The sequence below is a fragment of the Pieris napi genome, chromosome 16 (assembly GCF_905475465.1).
Source record: "Pieris napi chromosome 16, ilPieNapi1.2, whole genome shotgun sequence".
Taxonomy (NCBI): Eukaryota; Metazoa; Arthropoda; class Insecta; order Lepidoptera; family Pieridae; genus Pieris; species Pieris napi.
Window position 1 is genome coordinate 7,554,470 of NC_062249.1, and position 19,120 is coordinate 7,573,589.

General features: G+C 32.7%; 2 protein-coding genes across 3 annotated transcripts; both read left to right on the plus strand.

Moving 5' to 3' along the window:
- Window positions 1–14: 14 nt before the first annotated feature.
- Window positions 15–13,639, plus strand: LOC125057309. Of its 2 annotated transcripts, XM_047660927.1 has the most exons (6): window positions 15–168; window positions 9,766–9,994; window positions 10,800–10,876; window positions 11,239–11,250; window positions 12,403–12,562; window positions 13,318–13,639. In XM_047660927.1, the coding sequence occupies exons 2-6, from the start codon at window positions 9,808–9,810 to the stop codon at window positions 13,416–13,418; spliced, it is 537 nt and encodes a 178-aa protein (XP_047516883.1). In that variant the 5' UTR covers window positions 15–168; window positions 9,766–9,807; the 3' UTR covers window positions 13,419–13,639. The 2 variants fall into 2 exon arrangements, with proteins under 2 accessions (XP_047516883.1, XP_047516884.1); XM_047660928.1 differs by lacking the exon at window positions 11,239–11,250 and having other exon boundaries at window positions 13,318–13,615.
- Window positions 13,640–14,418: 779 nt separating this feature from the next.
- Window positions 14,419–18,002, plus strand: LOC125057308 (L-xylulose reductase-like). The gene is made up of 5 exons (XM_047660926.1): window positions 14,419–14,656; window positions 15,317–15,569; window positions 16,191–16,305; window positions 16,769–16,971; window positions 17,867–18,002. The coding sequence occupies exons 1-5, from the start codon at window positions 14,605–14,607 to the stop codon at window positions 17,976–17,978; spliced, it is 735 nt and encodes a 244-aa protein (XP_047516882.1). The 5' UTR covers window positions 14,419–14,604; the 3' UTR covers window positions 17,979–18,002.
- The last annotated feature ends 1,118 nt before the right edge of the window (window positions 18,003–19,120 follow it).

A 19,120-nucleotide genomic window follows, 5' to 3' on the forward strand; every position in this document is an offset into this window, starting at 1 on the left:
CGAACACTGGCTCTTGTTAGTCAAGACCACACAGTAACGTCAGGCGCTCCGACATTCAGACATACTATTCACGAGCGAAGCACGCGTTGTTTGCCGCGCAATTGAGTGTTTTGTGCGAACTTATACCCAGTGTTAGTGATTGTGCCTGTATTTCTGGTTTAAACAGAGGTATTTATTTCCTAAGTAGTTTATAGTCTGTGACAGTTCTAAATTTAAATTTTCATTTGACAACAGTTTAGATTAAGAACGTCACGGGACCTTGATTTTGTTTCTGAATATAATGTAGGTTGCGTCCTTGCCTTGAGCAGTGAGACATAGGTTATTTTTGAATAGTTTGTAAACAGATTCCTGTTCGCATTAAAAATGGTTTCCATTATTATTACAGCAACATATAAAATATGCGCAGCGTAAATAATGTATTACGTCAAAGAGGAAACTAGAGATCGTAAAAAGGTGCGCGTGCACAGTTTTTAACATGTAACTGATATATCATATGATAAGCAGACACCTTATGTACCCCGTATAACATAAATATTTTTCCTAACTTATAAAAAGTACATAATTAAGTAATTTATTAATTTTTCATTTATGTAAAGCATACTATTAAGAAAATAGCTAATTAAGAATTTTCTTTAATAAAATAGGAGAGTTTAGCTTTTAGTAACAAATAAAATTACAAATATTAGTATCACTATTTATTAGCTAACCATCGAATTATTTCCAAAATATTGTATAGGGTCCTTAAAGATAAGGCAGAATCTTTTCTTCACGGCAATGCACTGGCGAGCCTTCTTGCAATGTGTCTAACCACGGAGGGCAGTTTTAATTATTATCGGAAAAGCTTCTTGTCAGATTGGCCCCTATTCATTTAGTTTTCTCTCTATGTATCCATCTTTTATATCCATGTGAGAACTCAAATAGTAAAAAGCATGTGTATTAGAATTAGATGTATCAAGAGTTCAGCGTGGGAGAGGTCGCCCACCAGTTTTACCGTAAACTATTATCGCGTTAACCAATATCAACGTTTTTATTACGTTCAACTTCTCAAATGAACTTTAAAGACACAAGTGGGCGAGGGTCTCTATTATATCTCTATATCTCTATTAGTAATGTACCTTTAATAAGGCAGTATTATGTCGGCTTTTTTCGAATCGAAATGATTATTATATATATTAATTCTAGGTTTATATGTGTTTATTACTTTCATAACCCAGAAACCCTAGGTTAGGGTATTCCTTCCCTCTGGCTCTATGGTCACGCAATTTGTTTTATTAACCTGAATTCTTTTATCACATCTATTGTTGATAAACATTATATTGTAATGTAACAATAGATTAACTTACATTTTTCTGAAAAAAAAATTTCAATATTTGGCAAAAGTTAAAATGTAAAAAAAAAACATTAAACTTTGTTGTTTTTTTTTATAACAGGTCAAAGTTATTTGCTTATAATTTATTTTTATAAGCAAACATACATGCTCATCTGATGTTATGTGATAACACTTATGGCCTATGGAAACTCACATTGCCAAAAGGCTCGCAAGCGCGTTGACGGCCTTTAAAATGTAATAATAATAAAAATAAAACACGCTTTAGAAGTTCTTTGGCGTAACAATATAAAAATCTTTTCATAAATTTTATCTTTCGCCTTATTCTACGTTTGTAGAAAAAACTACACTAACAATAGAAAAAATTTACTCACATCATTTTTCCCAAACGAACCAAAAGAAGTATAACTTCAAAAATAACTACATATTACAAATATATACACAAATTTAACTAATATAAAAGAACTTAATCCCAGTCAATCCTTAGTTGTAAGGACCTGCTAACGCGTACTTATCTCGTAATGAATTTCAGACTAATAATTAATACCGAGTAAAAAAAAAGCCTATTTATTTCTTGCAAAAGAACAAAGTAACTGTATACTATTTATTGCATATTATATATTTTTAAGAAAATAAATTACACTATTTTTTTCCTATTTTTATATCTATATCCCAATTATTTTGCAAGAACCCTTCCGTGATGAAGGAGGCAGGTGAAGGATGTACAGGTATCTCGGTTTTGGGTGACATTGGACACCCATCATACCGAGTATAACAATTAGTAATCTTATCAATCGTTAAAAAGTTTTGTTTACAGTAGGCCAAGATAAGGCACAACTAACAGTACCAAATGTGGTAGTGTGGGATTCTTGTGCCTACGTACCATACCTTCCTACTTCACCATACATGGAGTCTCCTTACATGGTCGTTCCACGACGATATAGCACTTCATTTGTTTTGATAAATAGATTGCTCAATTACAGCTAATATTTGTGTTAAGGCTTGTAAAATTACTGACCGAGTATGACAACAATTCACGAGAAAAATGACACTAAAATCATCTCGCTTAGTGGTAATTTAGTAGTGGTAGGTAGGTTATTTAATAATAATAATAATAATAGGGGTAACTTTACTTGAATAGAACATACGCATAATGTTAAAACTCGGAACAAACGCAGGTTGCAATTTCCCCGTACTAGACTATCTAAAGTTAGTAATTCTTTTTCTAATAAATATAAGAAATATATCAAAGAAAAGCTGTCTAAAGAGGCTTACTATGAAGTTAACTATTATCTAGTTAATAAAAGGGCCTGGGACTAGTACTAGACAGGCTACTTCTAATTAATTTGCGATATTTGTTTTAAAATAAGTGTTGTTTGTCATAGTCATTTTGTATGATGATTTGCTATTTTAAATGAGTACCGAGAGTTTTTTACGCCGGCTTTTTCTCTCGACCTACACCCTCTGTCTTCTTTGCCGATGAGTAGGGATGTCTACCGATTCAAATTTAATGACGTGGAATAAGTGATAGCTGTATCTTACGTTCCATAATAAACATAGCATTTCCTCGCTGTATTGCGATACTTATTCGTTAAGCGAGGAAAGCATCAGCTCTGGGGTACTATCTGCCTACTTAAACCTTTAATTAGCGCCTATACACTTCAACTCCAAGAGTCTCTACTCCAAAGGGGACAAAATCAATGTCGGAGGCAAGACTCTTATATTTGAGCCGTTTATTATTTTCCGCTTGCTCTACGGCCGCGTCAGCTTTTGCTTGTCCAAGGGCGGAAATAATTGAAGTGTAGGAGTCGCACTTTATTTCATTACTATATAAAAATAAGTCGGGTTTTCCTTCCTGACGCTATAACTCCAGAACGCACGAACCGATTTCCACGGTTTTGCATTCGTTGGAAAGGTCTCGGGCTCCGTGAGGTTTATAGCAAAGAAAAATCGGATTCAACACATAAAGCACTAACCCATGACATGGAAACAAAAGCTGTCTTTAAAAATTATCAGTTATTAGAGGATCCATTGAATCATGGTTTGTGTGCAACTCGTTATCTTCCAATTAACAAATTAAATATAACCCAGTTACGCTCGATATCTGTTTATTCTCTAATTGACGTGTTATTAGAGAGTAATTTTGAATTTAAAGAAGCATTGTTATCAAGAGTCAAGTCGTTGACCGCAATGCATTACCGGACCTTTTGATAAAACACAAAGGCTTAAAAGATGGCTCCTTTATGGATTTTTTTATTTACTTATAAGTAAACTAAATGTATTCCAAATCATACTTTTCAATTATTGGTTAAATACGTTAACATGGATTTAAAAAAAAAACAATTGCAGATGTCTGCATCTGTTTCGTGATCATTTGTTTTTTTCTAATAGGCAAGAAGGTGAGCCTTCTGTGCCTGACACAAGCTGTTGACTATTTGGGTATAAGGCATCCCCTAAGGATGTTTTCCTTCACCGTACGAGTGAGTGCGTAAATAGAAAGCCCATGCCACAGCCGGGTTTCGATCCTTCGACCTTTAGAGTGAGAGCATGCTGTAGCTACTAGACCAACTTACACATATCTACGATTCTTTTCGATTTGAATTCGACTGCGAAAATAAAATGCTACATTCAATAAATTCAAATTCAAATTCAAAAATCATTTATTCACGTAGGTAACACAATGTACACTTGTGATTCGTCATTAAAGAAATACATATTAATGCTTCTAATTTTACATTTACTGCCAGTTCTCAAATCAAGGGCAATAAAGTCCAAAAGTGTGAAAAAGACACTCATTGTCAATGACATTTATACTTTCGTTGTCTATAGAATAGAATAGTCATGTGTCAAAAACGTACACAAGTATTTGGTTGTCAAAACAGAGAATCAAATGGAATACTAATTTATGAGATGTTAACTTCAACAATAATCTACACAGTGTCGTAATAAAAATAAAAACACATGTTATTTAACAATAAAAGCGGTAAACGAACCATATATTGTTTATCTGTGGTCAATGGTCATCCCAAATGCATCTCGCAATTTCTTATGACTCATACTATGGATTGGATTACACATGTAGCGATGATGTCAGCATGGATAAAGGTCTTGAATTTACTGGGAATTTTAAAGACCTCTTTGTCATAATTATGCTTAGCTTTTTATTGATTGTAGTAGTTATTGTGTGATTAATGTTGAATTAAAATGTGAGTATTAGAGAGAATTAGAATAGGATAATAAACTGTTTTTAATTTTTAAATAAAACTATTATGGACGCAAATTTATCATATTATATATTCATCTCCTCGCTCAAAGAATAAGTACTTATAACAATACAGCGGGGAATTGATGTCAGCGTTAAAAGTACACTGTGACAGGGACCAAACTTTTAAAATTTGTTTTAATTTTACAAACTTACATTTGACTTTCCAGTACCCTGGAGTGGTCTGTGTTCGATAAGAAATTAAGTAGGAAAGGAATTGATTCTAAATAGAATTGACCTTTTAGGATATATTTATATTAGGTAGTTGATTCTCATTAAATACAACTTTTGTTACAATGCAATGATTATTACGAATCTATATTTATCAAATATTTAAGCGGTTTTGTACTATATTCAGGGATTTTTCGAACAAAGTAATATTTATCCTTAAGACTTCATATTAATGAGAAAATACACGTAATCTCACAATCCCTACATAAAAGTTGGTATCTCAGAGAGAATTGCATTCGCTTTTATAATATCTGTTACGTTTTCACGCTTGAACCTTTTTGAATGACATTTGATATTGGAGATAGAGTTGTCCTTGGAAAATTACACAGGTTGAAATAGGAGATGAGAGTTTCAATTGTTAAGTTTCAAATTGTATGAAAAATATAATGGTATGAAGCACCGCTTCTCAAACTAGTTCGCAAGTCAAGGGTGTAGAGCGGGCAAAAGGAACTGGCAAAAAAGTTTCCGCCACTCTTTTTAATCGCTAAGTTTTGAGTCGCACAAATTGTTTGAACTGGAGCAAATCAATCCCAAGGATTAGGATATATATTCGTAAAATTTATAAAAAAGCTTTATTGATTAATTTACGTTTAACGAGAGCTTTGAATTTATTCAGTGATAATTCTCTAATTTCGCTTGGGAGTTTGTTGTAAAAACTAATACAATTTCCATATAAATAGTGGTTTATCTTCTGGAGCCTGGTTGGTCGTAAGCTTAAATCTAGATTTATGTTCAAAATATCAATAAATTTTACGAATTTATCTCATTATCGTAAGTCAATCAATATTAAGATAACTCTCATTAATAGCGTAAGCTTTATGGAGTTATATAATAAACAAGTTGTCGGTGGTTAACCTTGGTACATAGTCAATGTTACGGTTTAACTTCGAGGTCTTTAACCATTTATGGTCTCTGACGCGTTAAATTCGTGGAACACGATGACGTGTTCTTTAACTATAATTAAATGACAAATTAAGATATTTTTATGAGCCATTGCATATGAGCCATTATGAATCCAAGGCACTTTGCAAAGTTGGCTATGGTAAATTTTTAGACCAGTTTCTGTACCAAAAATTCAAAATTCAAAATCATTTATTCACTTAAGTAACACAATGTACACTTTTGAACGTCAATAAAGAAATACATATAATAAATGCTTAATTTATTATATGTAATTTATTTGCCATTTTTTTGTTTTATGATTTTAGTAGTTTTTTTAGCAATGTAGGATTACTTTATGCATATAAATTTAATTATATTAGGTTATAATTATAATGTACTAGTTTATAAATGCTAAATGCTTCTAATTTTATATTTACTGTTAGTTCTCAAATCAAAGTCGTACAACGGACGAGAAGAACTGGCAATAAACTCTCCGCCACTCTTTTTAATCGCCAAGTTTTTTGTTTTACACAATGTTTGTAAGGAGCTGCAACCATTACACCATGTCCCACATGACATCTTACGTAATTAACTGTTTCTGTTTGTCGTCGATTGAGGCTGAGTTGAGACTTAGCGCTTAAACTCCCGTATGTCAAAAACGTGCAGGCAGTGGCCGAATCGCTTCAGCATCTCATCCCTGAAGTCGTACGTTGAATCCCTATCTATCAATAAACTTTCTGTCTTTGTGCGCATGTAACTTGACGTTCGGTGAAGGGAAACAACGTGCGGAAATTGAGGCCAAAACGCATTTAGGGTTGTAGCGCCACTGGATTATTATTATATCAAAAACTTATCGGATTTTCATACACGGGGGTATTTGAATCTAAAGAACATTACGGTTTCCTTGCGATGGCTTAATTAGCGTATTAACAAAGAAAAGTCTGTTGCTGCACGGGATTCCGCGGCACAATGCTAATCCAGCACTAGTAATTTCCTATACCAATAAAGACTTTATGCAGAGTAGTTCCGTAGCGCTCAAACTCAACATTGAAATCGAGATACTGAGAGACCCATACTTATTCTGTTTAAGTTTCTTATGTTAGTGACTTTTGACACTCAGAATATATTAAACTTTTTAATAATTGCCATAATCTTTTATTTACGACTCTTTTGTATTAACACAATATTTAAGAAAGCGTAAAAGTGTATTTCTTATATATGAGGTCAAGTTATTAATATAGCGTGTGGTTTTTATTGATTAAAACCGAACTCCCGCGCAGCTATGTTTACAGTATTATGTGTGACATCATGCGGTCAAGTCGCCCTTCGCATTAATGCAACAACGCATTTATATCCACTTTACATACAATAGTATTACATTATTTAAACTGATACGAAAGGAAATTTAATTTTGGAATAATATTTGGATGCTTGATTGGATTGGCGTATGTTTCTTTGATTGGATATCTATCACTGTCTATTTATTTTTTCGTTTTGTGCTGCTGCTAATGGTTTGGCTGCGGTATGTCCACGTTGGGCAGCCGTATGTGAGAGACGAGAGTTGACATGAGTTCAAGACAATTTTGTCAATTAAGACCTATTTATCCATACAAATGAAAAATATAATGCAAAATATTTTTATCTGTGCCAACGGCTGGAACTATATACAAGCGGAGAAGCTTAAAAAATTATATAGATGTAAAGTTAGGCCTTGAAACATCCAATATTGACCTTCGGAACAATGCCAGAAGTCAAAGAACCTAAGATACACTTGACAACGTGTTGCCAATTACTAAAATAATCCACCGCTAGTTACTCACGTCTATTAAAATAATCATTTGTTTTAAATACATTAAAAACCGAATGAATTGCATGCTTGAGAAAAAAAAGGGTGCGTGTACCAACTTATGTACGCGCGTAAGAAGTTATACTTCTTTGGCATTATTAAAAATAGTTTTTGATTGCATGTAAATAATTAATTACAATTAAATCATCAAAGACTGGAAAAGGAGTCATTAAAGTCAATAAAGGTCAGATTACATTTGAAAAATTAAATAAATTAATATTTATTATTATTCTCTTACATTAAGTGTAACATAAATTCTATTATTATTCGATTGTGTTTTTTAAATTATGTCCAATGCCGTAGCATCTTCCGTGGGCAACTTCATTCTGTTAATTTATTGTCACGGTGCGCGCGCATCGTAAAATTTCACTCTCATCAATTTTTCATAACGCGCCTAAAGAAGTATAACTTCAAAAACTTTGAAAAACAATGCGCTTTATTCAATTTATATAATCACATATTACACATATTACATAAACTATATAGAAATGGTTTGGTTTCGGACACAAGTATAACTCTATAATAAGGACAAACTAAATAATATCTCATGAGATTTATGTTGGAGTTATTATATTTTAATCAACTTCACACTTCGAATTCGACGCTTGCTAATAAATATTTACTTAAAAACTTTTAAGTGCATTTTGCAGGTTTATTTTAAAATTTTACAAATAGCCTATTTTAATACGTAATTTATGGGCAGCTTCCTACTATGGCTGGGTTACGTAATGTTACAAACAAAGGCCGCGTATACGCAGCCCCGCCCGTTAAGATTAATGGATCCGTGCCTTGATTTACTAACATCTATTTACATCTGTTATAAGTGTGTTATGCATGAAAGCTGTTGAATTAATATTGACGTAACGTTATTAATTTGTTGTGCTATAATATTATCTAACTGTCATAAGACATTACATGGCGCCTCTTTGGTTAATGCCACGGTGTCGGGATGGTGACAAATGGCAAATTAGTTAAATGCAAATATTTTGCAAGTATTGAGACATAGACATAACATTTATGACTAACGAAACACACAAAATAATAATAAAAAAAGAAAAATAACAAAAAATATGGAAAGAAAAAAAGGCATAAGGTATATTTAAAATGTGTGCGTTGTGGTTGTAATTACCCCTGGCTCAGTATTATGCTGTGGAGCAGACGTGTTTCACAGCGCTGGTCATTCTGCCAGACACCACAACAGTTAGTTTGCGCCTCAGATGCTATAAAAAGAAAAAATAGTAGAAAAAAAATAGTAAAAATTAACAGTGTATCGCTTGTATGTAAAAAAGTTTTGGAAGATTTGTGTGTTAAAGTACATTGTAAATAAAAAAATAAGAATAATTATTTTACTAATTTTAATAAACGTATCCGCCTCTCGGAATCGGTCTAAAGAGTCTCTCATAAACTATATTAGACCCATTCAGAGATTCGTGATTACCCTTTAGATATATTTTCCTGAATATCACCATTCCGTAATGGGTTTGTAAAAGAACGGGCGCGGCGAATCAGTGCTAAAAGCTACAAAGTAACATTAGGGTTCTATAATGGAAATAGGTCAGATGGCCAAGGTCAACGAATAACATTTACGCCGTTCTTATAGTGAGCTTCAGTTTATTACTGATTTTTGTAAAAGATTATAGACATTTATAGTGCCGAAATTACGTCCGTTTAATCAAATATTGAGTAGATACGAAGCAATAAAAATATAAGAAATCATATGACCTATTAATGATTATTATAGGTTATTTTTATAAAGCTTTACGCAAACACGCGTTGGTAATGGGTGTGTGATCTGGATATTTAAAATAGATTTAAATTATCGAATGTATGTACGGACTATTATTTCGCAACAACATTCCATTCCATAATTAGCTATTAGTCAATCGATTCTGGACGTCAATCATTATTAAAAGCGTACAAACGACAAACGAATTCCGGTATTCAAATGGCCCTTTATAATCTCTGTGTAAATTGCCACAGTTTATAAATTTCAATAAGAAAATTAAAAACAAATTACCTCGCAAATTCGAAAGTTAGTATTTAAATTTAGAATACTAAAAGAACCGGATATCGAACGGTGAAAGTATTTAATAGAATTCGATGTATCCTAATATAAATGACACCGACTACTATTGATTATTTATTTTTATATGTGTATAAGATCTCTTTAAACAAATTATAAACTTTAGTATAACAACTATAATATTTTTGTTTCAGGTATCATGATATAAACAACATTAAATAACACAAAATACCAAAATGAAGAGATTGCAAACTTTTTGTTGTTGTGCGTCCACGCGCACTGGCTCCATCATCACAGCATGTCTTGGAATAATCCTGGCAATAGCTACAATTATTATGATATGGGTACTCGACAGGCACAATGTATCCTACAGGACATTTATATTCGCTGAAGACTTTGACAAGAAACTTGCTGACATGGACAGTATGTATAATTAACTATAGTCATTTATCTTTTCATCTTGTAATTATTTACGAAATAAAATGTCTACTGGTGATGAATTTCAACAATAAGTTCACTATATTAGTTTCTACAAACAAACTCAGACTTCATAATGAATTAGCGGATCTGACAGACGCTGTCCTGTCTAAAATAAAAAAAAATCTAATCATAAATCTAAAACAATCTCGAATCCACTTGAACACACACAAATTTCATTTCAATAAATTCAGCCGTGGAGGAGTTTGATTACAAACTCACGCACAGAAGATTTATATATATAATAATGTATTAAGAAAAAATTTCCTCCGTTACAGGGGTTTTAGGTTATGTGATACCTCACCTCTTTGTATGATAATTAATAATTGCTGAAAAACTAATATACACACTTCACAGTATATTAGTTCATAGAATAGTGTTTATTTTGTGGGGCGTTTAAAGATTACCCTTTATCTATATAAATAAAATTAATCGCAAAATATGTTACTGAGCACAAAACTCGAACTAATTATTCCTATACTCTTAGGTAGATTTTTAAAGAGAAAAATAAATAGAAAAGTTTAGTTTTATTTAGTACTTGTAGTCTCTATCGGGAAGTATAGCAAAATATTCCTGTACCGCGTCTGTCCTATTCGCGATAAACTCAAAAAAAACGGCACAGATTGTCATGGGGTTCTTCACCATTAAATAGAAAGACTACTGAGGAATGTTTAGGTATATAATTTGTCTAGTTTTACGGGTCAATGGTTTTTACAAATCTTCGTATATTGAATAAATATTTTTCTTTCAGTTCCAAGGATAATATTAACAATCAACCTGTGTTTTACCGTCCTTATCTGTGGCCTTCTAATCATAGCAATTTTAAAGGTAAGGTTTTAAAGGACCATCTGTATATTATTAAGTTGAGTCTATAAAAAAAAAATAACCAGTGCCAAGACATGATCGTTCCTTTTCAATCGTCTTTATATCACAGCTTGGCTTTCAGAAACGAATTAGTAGATAAAATCGGGATCCAAGAAAAATAACACCGCTTAATTTCACTATCTAGAGGACGTATTTACATGTAATTTTCCGCAACCTAAATACTGAGAGTATTTTTAATACTCATTGAATTATATTTAACTTCATTGATTTATTTAACCATATCATTTGTTGAAAACATATCAATATACAAATCAATAGAATTTTAAGATTTTTAATAGATTTTTTTCTTTTCCGTATGAAACAAGACATCGTACTCGGTAAGAATTTTATTACATTTGTTGTAATGCAGTGTATATGCACGCCTGATATATGTGTAGTCACACAGCATGCATAGATGTTTACACATTCATACTTATACTTAATATTGTGTTAAACACGTTATTGGTACAAAATTAAAATTAACAAAAACATTATGCAATTAGATTACTTTTAATTCCAACAAGTATACGTATTAGTATTTACAATATTCTTAACCTACATAGTAATAATACAATTTGAAAATGGATAATTAGTAAAGTAAAACAAATTTAAAAAGATTGGTCCCTGTGTACCTTCAATGCTGGCAGCAATTCGACGCTGTATTGCAATACTTATTCGTTGAGTGAGGAAAGCACCAAGCCGGTCACCGATATATCTACCACGCACCAACTGAAATCTTAAATTGAATGCAATTAGATTAAATAAAGACGTTACAATAGCCTAGAGCATGTTCTTTGAAACTTTTTCTTGCTAAACCCACCATAGCAAACCAAAAACACTGCACTGTGTGTATGATAGTAACTCTACAATTACTAGAAATTGTCCCGACTAGCGATCGCACGTTAGATATTGAAATGTCGCATGTCTATGTACAACTTTACCTAAATTGTAAAATTAGTTAATAAAGTGCTACATGAAAAAGCAATCTTTGTAATATGGTAAAAGTTTATTACATGTGCATTGTAGATCATCATCTTGATGTCCCAAGTTTCAAAGACCGTTTTTGCTGCCACTATCCGCGAAGAACGCCTGGCATAGTTCTCATGTAGCATAACATACGAGCCTCCAGCTCGTTTGACCCGTTCTATAAAAGATGATATCAAAAATATTAGATGAGATAGAAAGTGTTAAGAAATCTTCAATTACGAATGATTTATGTAATTAATAATGATTTGATGTATATACAGAAGACAACCTGCCCATAAAAGTGGTTGTTTTGTTTTCAATTACGTATAATTACTCTTTGTTGTGTAAATTTACGGAACAAATGCTTTATTTATTCGTTATTAAGTTTCCACAAAACAGTATCATTTTAAAATTCTGATATCATACACAAAGAAAGTTGATTGAAAGTGAAAACAAGTGCAGATTTTTATACCACTTTACAATCAGAGTTGGGACCTCATAAAAATTGTATAATAATTTTCCAGAGACGATCCTGGTTAATGCTGCCCTGGGTGGTGTTAGGTATAGTACTGGCAATCGGGCTTCTGATCAGTATCCTTCACACCTCTATCACCTATTACTTGGATGAACAAGACCGGACTATTCTCGCCACTTTTATATTGATCGGTGGCCTAATATATTTATGTAAGTATATCCATCTAGATTTGACGTACTTGACTTTTTTTTCTAGGTCCACAATGCTTTCCATTCCCAATGAATGCTTATCGGTTCTATGTTTAACTTGTCTTTGGATTTGGTCCATTTGTCGGACAGACAAAACCTACCCAACCCGACTTCACCATCCTCCACCATCACCTTTCTGTTGCCTTTTATATCAAAACCAAACCAAGTCAAACCACCTTAGCATTTTCGTACCCTTGTCACTATATCCTCTTTAATACGTACTGTTCACGTATCTAACTAGTACTTATAGTTTATATTCATAATGTATTGTTCAAATATTGTCTACACGTCCCCAAATGTAGGTGGAGAAATAATTTACACCTTTTCTTGTGTAATTTCTTTGAATAAAATCAAAGAAAACTGATTTCTTTATAATACAAACTGTATTATTTAAACCAGTCTAAGCAGCATAAAATGAAAAGGTTATGAAATTAAACTTTAGATGATATCCCGGGGAAAAAAAATTATATATATATATACTCATATATAATTTATATGTAATTATATATGAAAATGGCCATATATAACTATATATAGTTATATATAATTATATATGGTATTATATATATGTAATTATATCTAACTTTACCTTACTTTACCCGGGATGGTATTGAGTCCAGTTTAAATACAACAAAAACGTTTTTATTTTAATGCAACCGTATAAATACTAATTTACATAGATAAGTGTAAAAATTTACTGAATCTCATTTTTTCAGGTATATATCTGTACCTGTGGGCGATTGTGTTCAGCCACTATCTGGATGTCCGTGACGAGGAAGAGCGCGGAAGATATCGAAAAGCACCTTACAAACGATAAACCAATCGATTTTAATTTATTTTTATGACTGACGTATGCTTATTTAATTAACAACTAAGATATTGTATGTAGCGTTTAACTAAAACAGCGTTTCAAATGTATTTTCTTCACACATAAGTTATATACACCAAAAAAATTGAATATATACATCAATATCTTTTCTCACTAGGGTTGAGTAAATGCATGTCTATATAATTACAAAATGCTCCCAGCGATGCACGAAAATTTGCACACATGCTCATAGAAAAATTATCTACTTATCCAAGAAACTATTGAAGCCTAGCTTTCATACGTCGAAACTCGTGACTAAGTCTCCACATGGAGTTTTTACCAATTTTTTACCTAGTTATTCAGTGACCGTGCTGACACGCTGTTCCAGTTTTATATAGAAAAATCAAAAATAAATTCATATTCATTATACATTGCATACAACTTTTCATAGCAACTCCGTAATAAATAGTGTCTATAGTAGAGTACAAAGTGCCTTAATTTACCTAATACTAAGTACAACTCTTGTATGTCAAAAACGTATTGGATTTTATATACTTTTATTACCCTTATTGGCCCTAATATTGTTTAAAGGTACCTGCTATTAAGATGCCGATTACTGTACAAAGCATGATGAAATTTTAAATATATTTTTAAGAAATAAATCTATATAATGTACAAAACGTAACAATTACATTAAACTGTTTTATTTTAATAGTTATAAGAACGCATTTTAATTTATAATTATGTTGAGTGTATGTTAATAAATTTGGACTTTTTTATTGTTTTTTTTCCTTAAAGAAAATTAATTTAGTTTACTTATAAGAGAGATAAGAATTATTGTAAGCAGTTATCAGTAAAGTAATGCTGTCTCTTTTATCACAGTATAAACACAATTTGACAAAAAGAGACGTGAGTAGTTCAAACAGTTTACGTTATATCTTGGCTCTTAGTTAAAAGATTTCTGTTCATAACTCTAATGATAATACAGTGTCAAGATAATAATGCAAATAATATGCTTATCTTTACAAGCGTTACGTTGAGATATCAGCGCTTAAAAATATTTTGTTGTCCTATCGTAAATGTCAGAGGTCTTTCAAACAAGACTAGTACCAGTTTCGCGGCGAAATCAGTGGTTTATATTACTGTAACTTCAATAGTTATTGAATGAGTTGTTTGCGTATCTTTAATATTTAAAATGGCAGATTATTTTAAAGGAAAAAGAGTGCTCGTAACGGGAGCTGGACAAGGTAAGTCCTGTACCTAAAAAATAATTCATACTTTTAAGACGTTATAATAATAATTAATAAGTGTAGGAGAGATGTTTAAGTGTATATAAATAGAACTTAATCTCAAACGCAAATTAAAAACATCTTTATTCATATAGGTAAACAAGTACACTTATGAACGTCAACAAGAAAAGTTAAATTAATTGTAAATTTACATTTACTACCAGTTCGCAAGTCAAGGGCGTAGAGCGGGCAAGAAGAACTGGCAATAAACTTTCCGCCACTCATTTTAATCGTTAAGTTTTGAGTCATACAAATTGTGTGAACTGGAGCAAATCAATCCTAAGGATTAGGATCATTTAAGTATTCATCAAACTTATAAAAAGCCTTATTGATTAGTTTACGTTTAACGAGGGCTTTGAATTTATTTAGTGATAATTCCCTAATTTCGCTTGGGAGTGGTTTATAATCTGGAGCCTGTTTGGTGGTACATTAAATATTAATTAGTAGAAGAAATCTTGATAACATCTTGAATAACTTAGTGAGTAGACGAATATTTCCTTTTCTGAATTTTAATTTTAGTAAAGTAGTCCCTTTGTTTAATGGTCAAAATCTTAATTTTTAGTATGTGATTATTTAATTTATATTCACAATAGTATATTCCATATTGAATTATTACAGGGATCGGTCGCGCCATAGCCATAGACTTGTGGCGGGCCGGCGCAATAGTTGTGGCTCTATCCAGAACAAGATCTCATCTCGAGAGCCTACAGAACGAGTACCCATCTATAACCATAGTCGATGTAGACGTGGCTGACTGGGAGAAAACTAGAACTGTAGTAGAATCCCTTGGGCACTTTGACGCTCTGGTTAACAATGCAGCTGTAGCAATATGTCAACCGTTTCTGGAGTGTACGCCGGATGCTTACGATCTGTAAGTGGTATAAAGTCTTTATGTCTTCCAAATCCCTAGTGTTCTCCCAAAGTATAAGCCCTCGGGCCATGTATTATTCCATAAGCTATCACCAAAATAGTTTCACCAAGCGAAAGTACTATTGGGACATCAACATTCTGCTAATAGGGCGTACCAATTGACCTGGCATTGAGAACGGTGGTATCACTTAACATGCGGTGATCCTCCTACTGGTTCTATTACGTTACTGTTCTGCAAGCAGTATTTCCGCGTGCTGATAAACATGCGACCAATCTAAAAGAACCACTTGAAGGCTGGACTGGTCGGACACTGGTTCGACTAGTTGTAAATCTTCCCTTTAGATTGGACTAAGATCACACTACTTTCCTCTAAAGGTGGAATACTTTAGACTTTGTTCAACCAAATTTCTGAAACTAAAGGGCCAATCCGTGAAACTCATATTTTTATAATATTTGCCTACTACATTACACTTAGCAAAATTATGGCCAGAAGTAAATGATCAAGAAATTTCGTTACATTGTCACGCAGTTCCAGTTTTCTATTGTAAAATTTTTAGCCACTTACTCATATTTGAATGAATTTACTATTAAACATAATTTATGAAAGCAATATTTTTAACAGGATGTCAAATGTGAACGTTAAATCGATTATTAATATCAGTCAAGTCGTTGCTAAGAAGATGATAGAGAATAATACAAAAGGAGCTATTGTCAACATTTCTTCCCAGGCTTCGAAGGTACGTTATACTTTGGTCCCAGATTTCAATCTTATATACTATATTACTAGTAGAAATTTTTCTTAACCCGTGTTGGCCTAGTGGCTTCAGCGTGCGACTCTCATCGACAGCGTGCGACTTTCTATGTGCGCATAAAACACTCGTAATGTGAAGGAAAACATCTTCAGGAAACCGGCATTAGACCACCCAAGACGCAAACAGTCGACGGTGTGTGTCAGGCACAAGTGTCTTGATCATTTGATCACGGAACAGATACATAAATCTGAGGCCTGATAGATACTATATTAAAGGTATGTATGTAGGTATGGTAGGCCTTTTGTCATCATCATCTATTTCTGGTTTAGATACGATATTACCCATCACCGTATAAGTAACTGTTAATTGCTAACATGGAAATAGATAATCAGTCTGTGTACCATTAACTAACAACCATAGGCTAGCCAGCTGCAATATATTTTTTCAGGCTGCATTAAAAGATCACACCATATACTCAGCGTCAAAAGCTGGTTTGGATGCAATTACTCGGGCCATGGCGTTGGAGTTAGGGCCGTATGGGATTAGAACGAATGCGGTTAATCCTACAGTGACCATGACTGCGATGGCGCAAGTTGGGTGGTCGGATCCTGAAAAAGCGGACGCAATGCTTTCGAAGATACCTCTTGGAAGGTACGATATTACGAATTTAGAAAACAGATTTTAATTGTTTATTTTCAATATATTGACATAAAAATGATTAGTGTTATCTCCTAAATCATGCATTTAAATGAAATAATACACCATTGGTAGTAAGCAAACGTAAAAATGTAAACACATCCCACATTATACTGTTTGAACAAAATTAGATTAAAGAAAAACTTTAGTTAAAAGATCGCTATGAGACTGATTTAGTTTTTATGAATAAGGGGAATAGTAATTGTTATCAATACTAATAAGTAAGGGGGGGTATCAAGTGTCTTTGCACATACATGCATGCGTTGCGCAATAGTAGGCTTTAGAAAATTTTACTTAAAGAGTTCCCTTATTTTACCTTATGTTTTACATATACAGTGTAATAAAAAACGTAAACGGCATTCGTTATAACATTAATACTCTCTATAACGTAAACATGAGTTAAATTTGTTTGGTACCCATACATTAATTTCCTTTTTATAACGCAACGCGGTCCTTGAAATTCGTTATAATGAGTTTACAATGTATTAGTTGCTATGTATGTATATTAACTCGGCATACGGACTCGCCTGTCTATCATATGCCGACAGCGAATTATATCACAATTCGGCCATACCATGCGCAGAGGCGATGAGAACTTGAAGAAACATGACTTTGTATCCGGCTAATAAATAAATAATAATAAAAAGTACACGGCCGTTAACCAACCAGATGGACCGATCAAGTGAAAGAATCATCGTCCTCAAAACTATACACTGTTATAAGAGAGCCGTTGGAAAGAAACAGATTGCCTGCTCCAGATTGTCGCTTGTCTAATTCCCTAATCTATTCCATAATCCACGTGAATATAAAATAGATAGTCAACCGAATTCTAAGTAATATAACATTTCAGATTTGCACAAGTATCTGAGGTGTCAGATGTAGTACTGTACCTCCTCAGTGACAAAGCAAGCATGATAAACGGCGTAGAATTGCCCATCGATGGAGGTTTTTTAGCAACATAAACAGCTAATATTAAAACACGTATATTAAAGGTTATAAGGTTAAATAATATTTTTATAAAGATGACTATATTAAATAATAAGCAATGATGTGCTAATAAACTATGTTACTGTCAGATGTGTTTTATTCCCTTTAAACAATATTTATACATGTCAGGGAATGCTTCGAATATCAGGAAATGTTCTGATCGAGTCAATTGACCGTTGATTTTTATTGTTGCTTTGGTTAAAAATAATTCAGATTCCTTCTAGCACTTTTAAGAATCATAATTTATTTTGATTAGATGACTTTGGACAGTGCGTTCAGGGAACGCTGGGTAGTTCTGATTGAGAATTCAGTGGAACATTGTGGTGATGAGACGTTGAACCGAGTTGGGTCTCTGTGCATTGTGGATGAGTAGATTGTGATTAAAAGTGAGATCGGTGCCTTGAACCCGCTGCTTGTTATAATTTAAGCTAAAAGTGTAATTTGTAATGTTCAAAGGAATCAATCTAAATAAAATACTGTACGATAATTATTCGTGTCTTCTGTGCTCGCACTTTACTCGCATGACGCCCACTAAATCCGCTTCCTTCAGGTATCTATTATATTAAATCTTTGTAGGTCTAAGAATCTAAGAAATATAGATCAGGGAAATATTTTAAATAATAAAAAAAAATACTTTAATCAACATTTTATTAACCACACATATAACAAAATAATTAACTAGTTAAAACCTTATTTTCTACCATTACAGCTTAACACTAATTCGATAGAAACAAAAAAATACTGCCTTGGCTCGTACACATACAAGATTAGAGAGTAGAGACTTATACACTGGCTTAGGAATGCCAGCCGAGATAGTTTACACAATGCACTTTTTTAGTCTAAACAAAATGTATAAAAATGGCGCTTGAATATGCAAAAAACAGTTCCTATATGCATTAGGTATTTAATAACTGGCTAATTAAATTAAAAGCTCAGTAATATTATGATTAAAATTGTTTAATTTTGCATAAACTCGGCCGTATATCGTACAGCATTAGCAAGAAAAACACTAAGAACAGACATTTCATGCTCATGACATTCGTTTAGGAGTGTTCGTTGCAGATGTTTGGTGTACATTGTAATTGTTTTAGTGTCGTTAGCGATATCTTTGTATTGT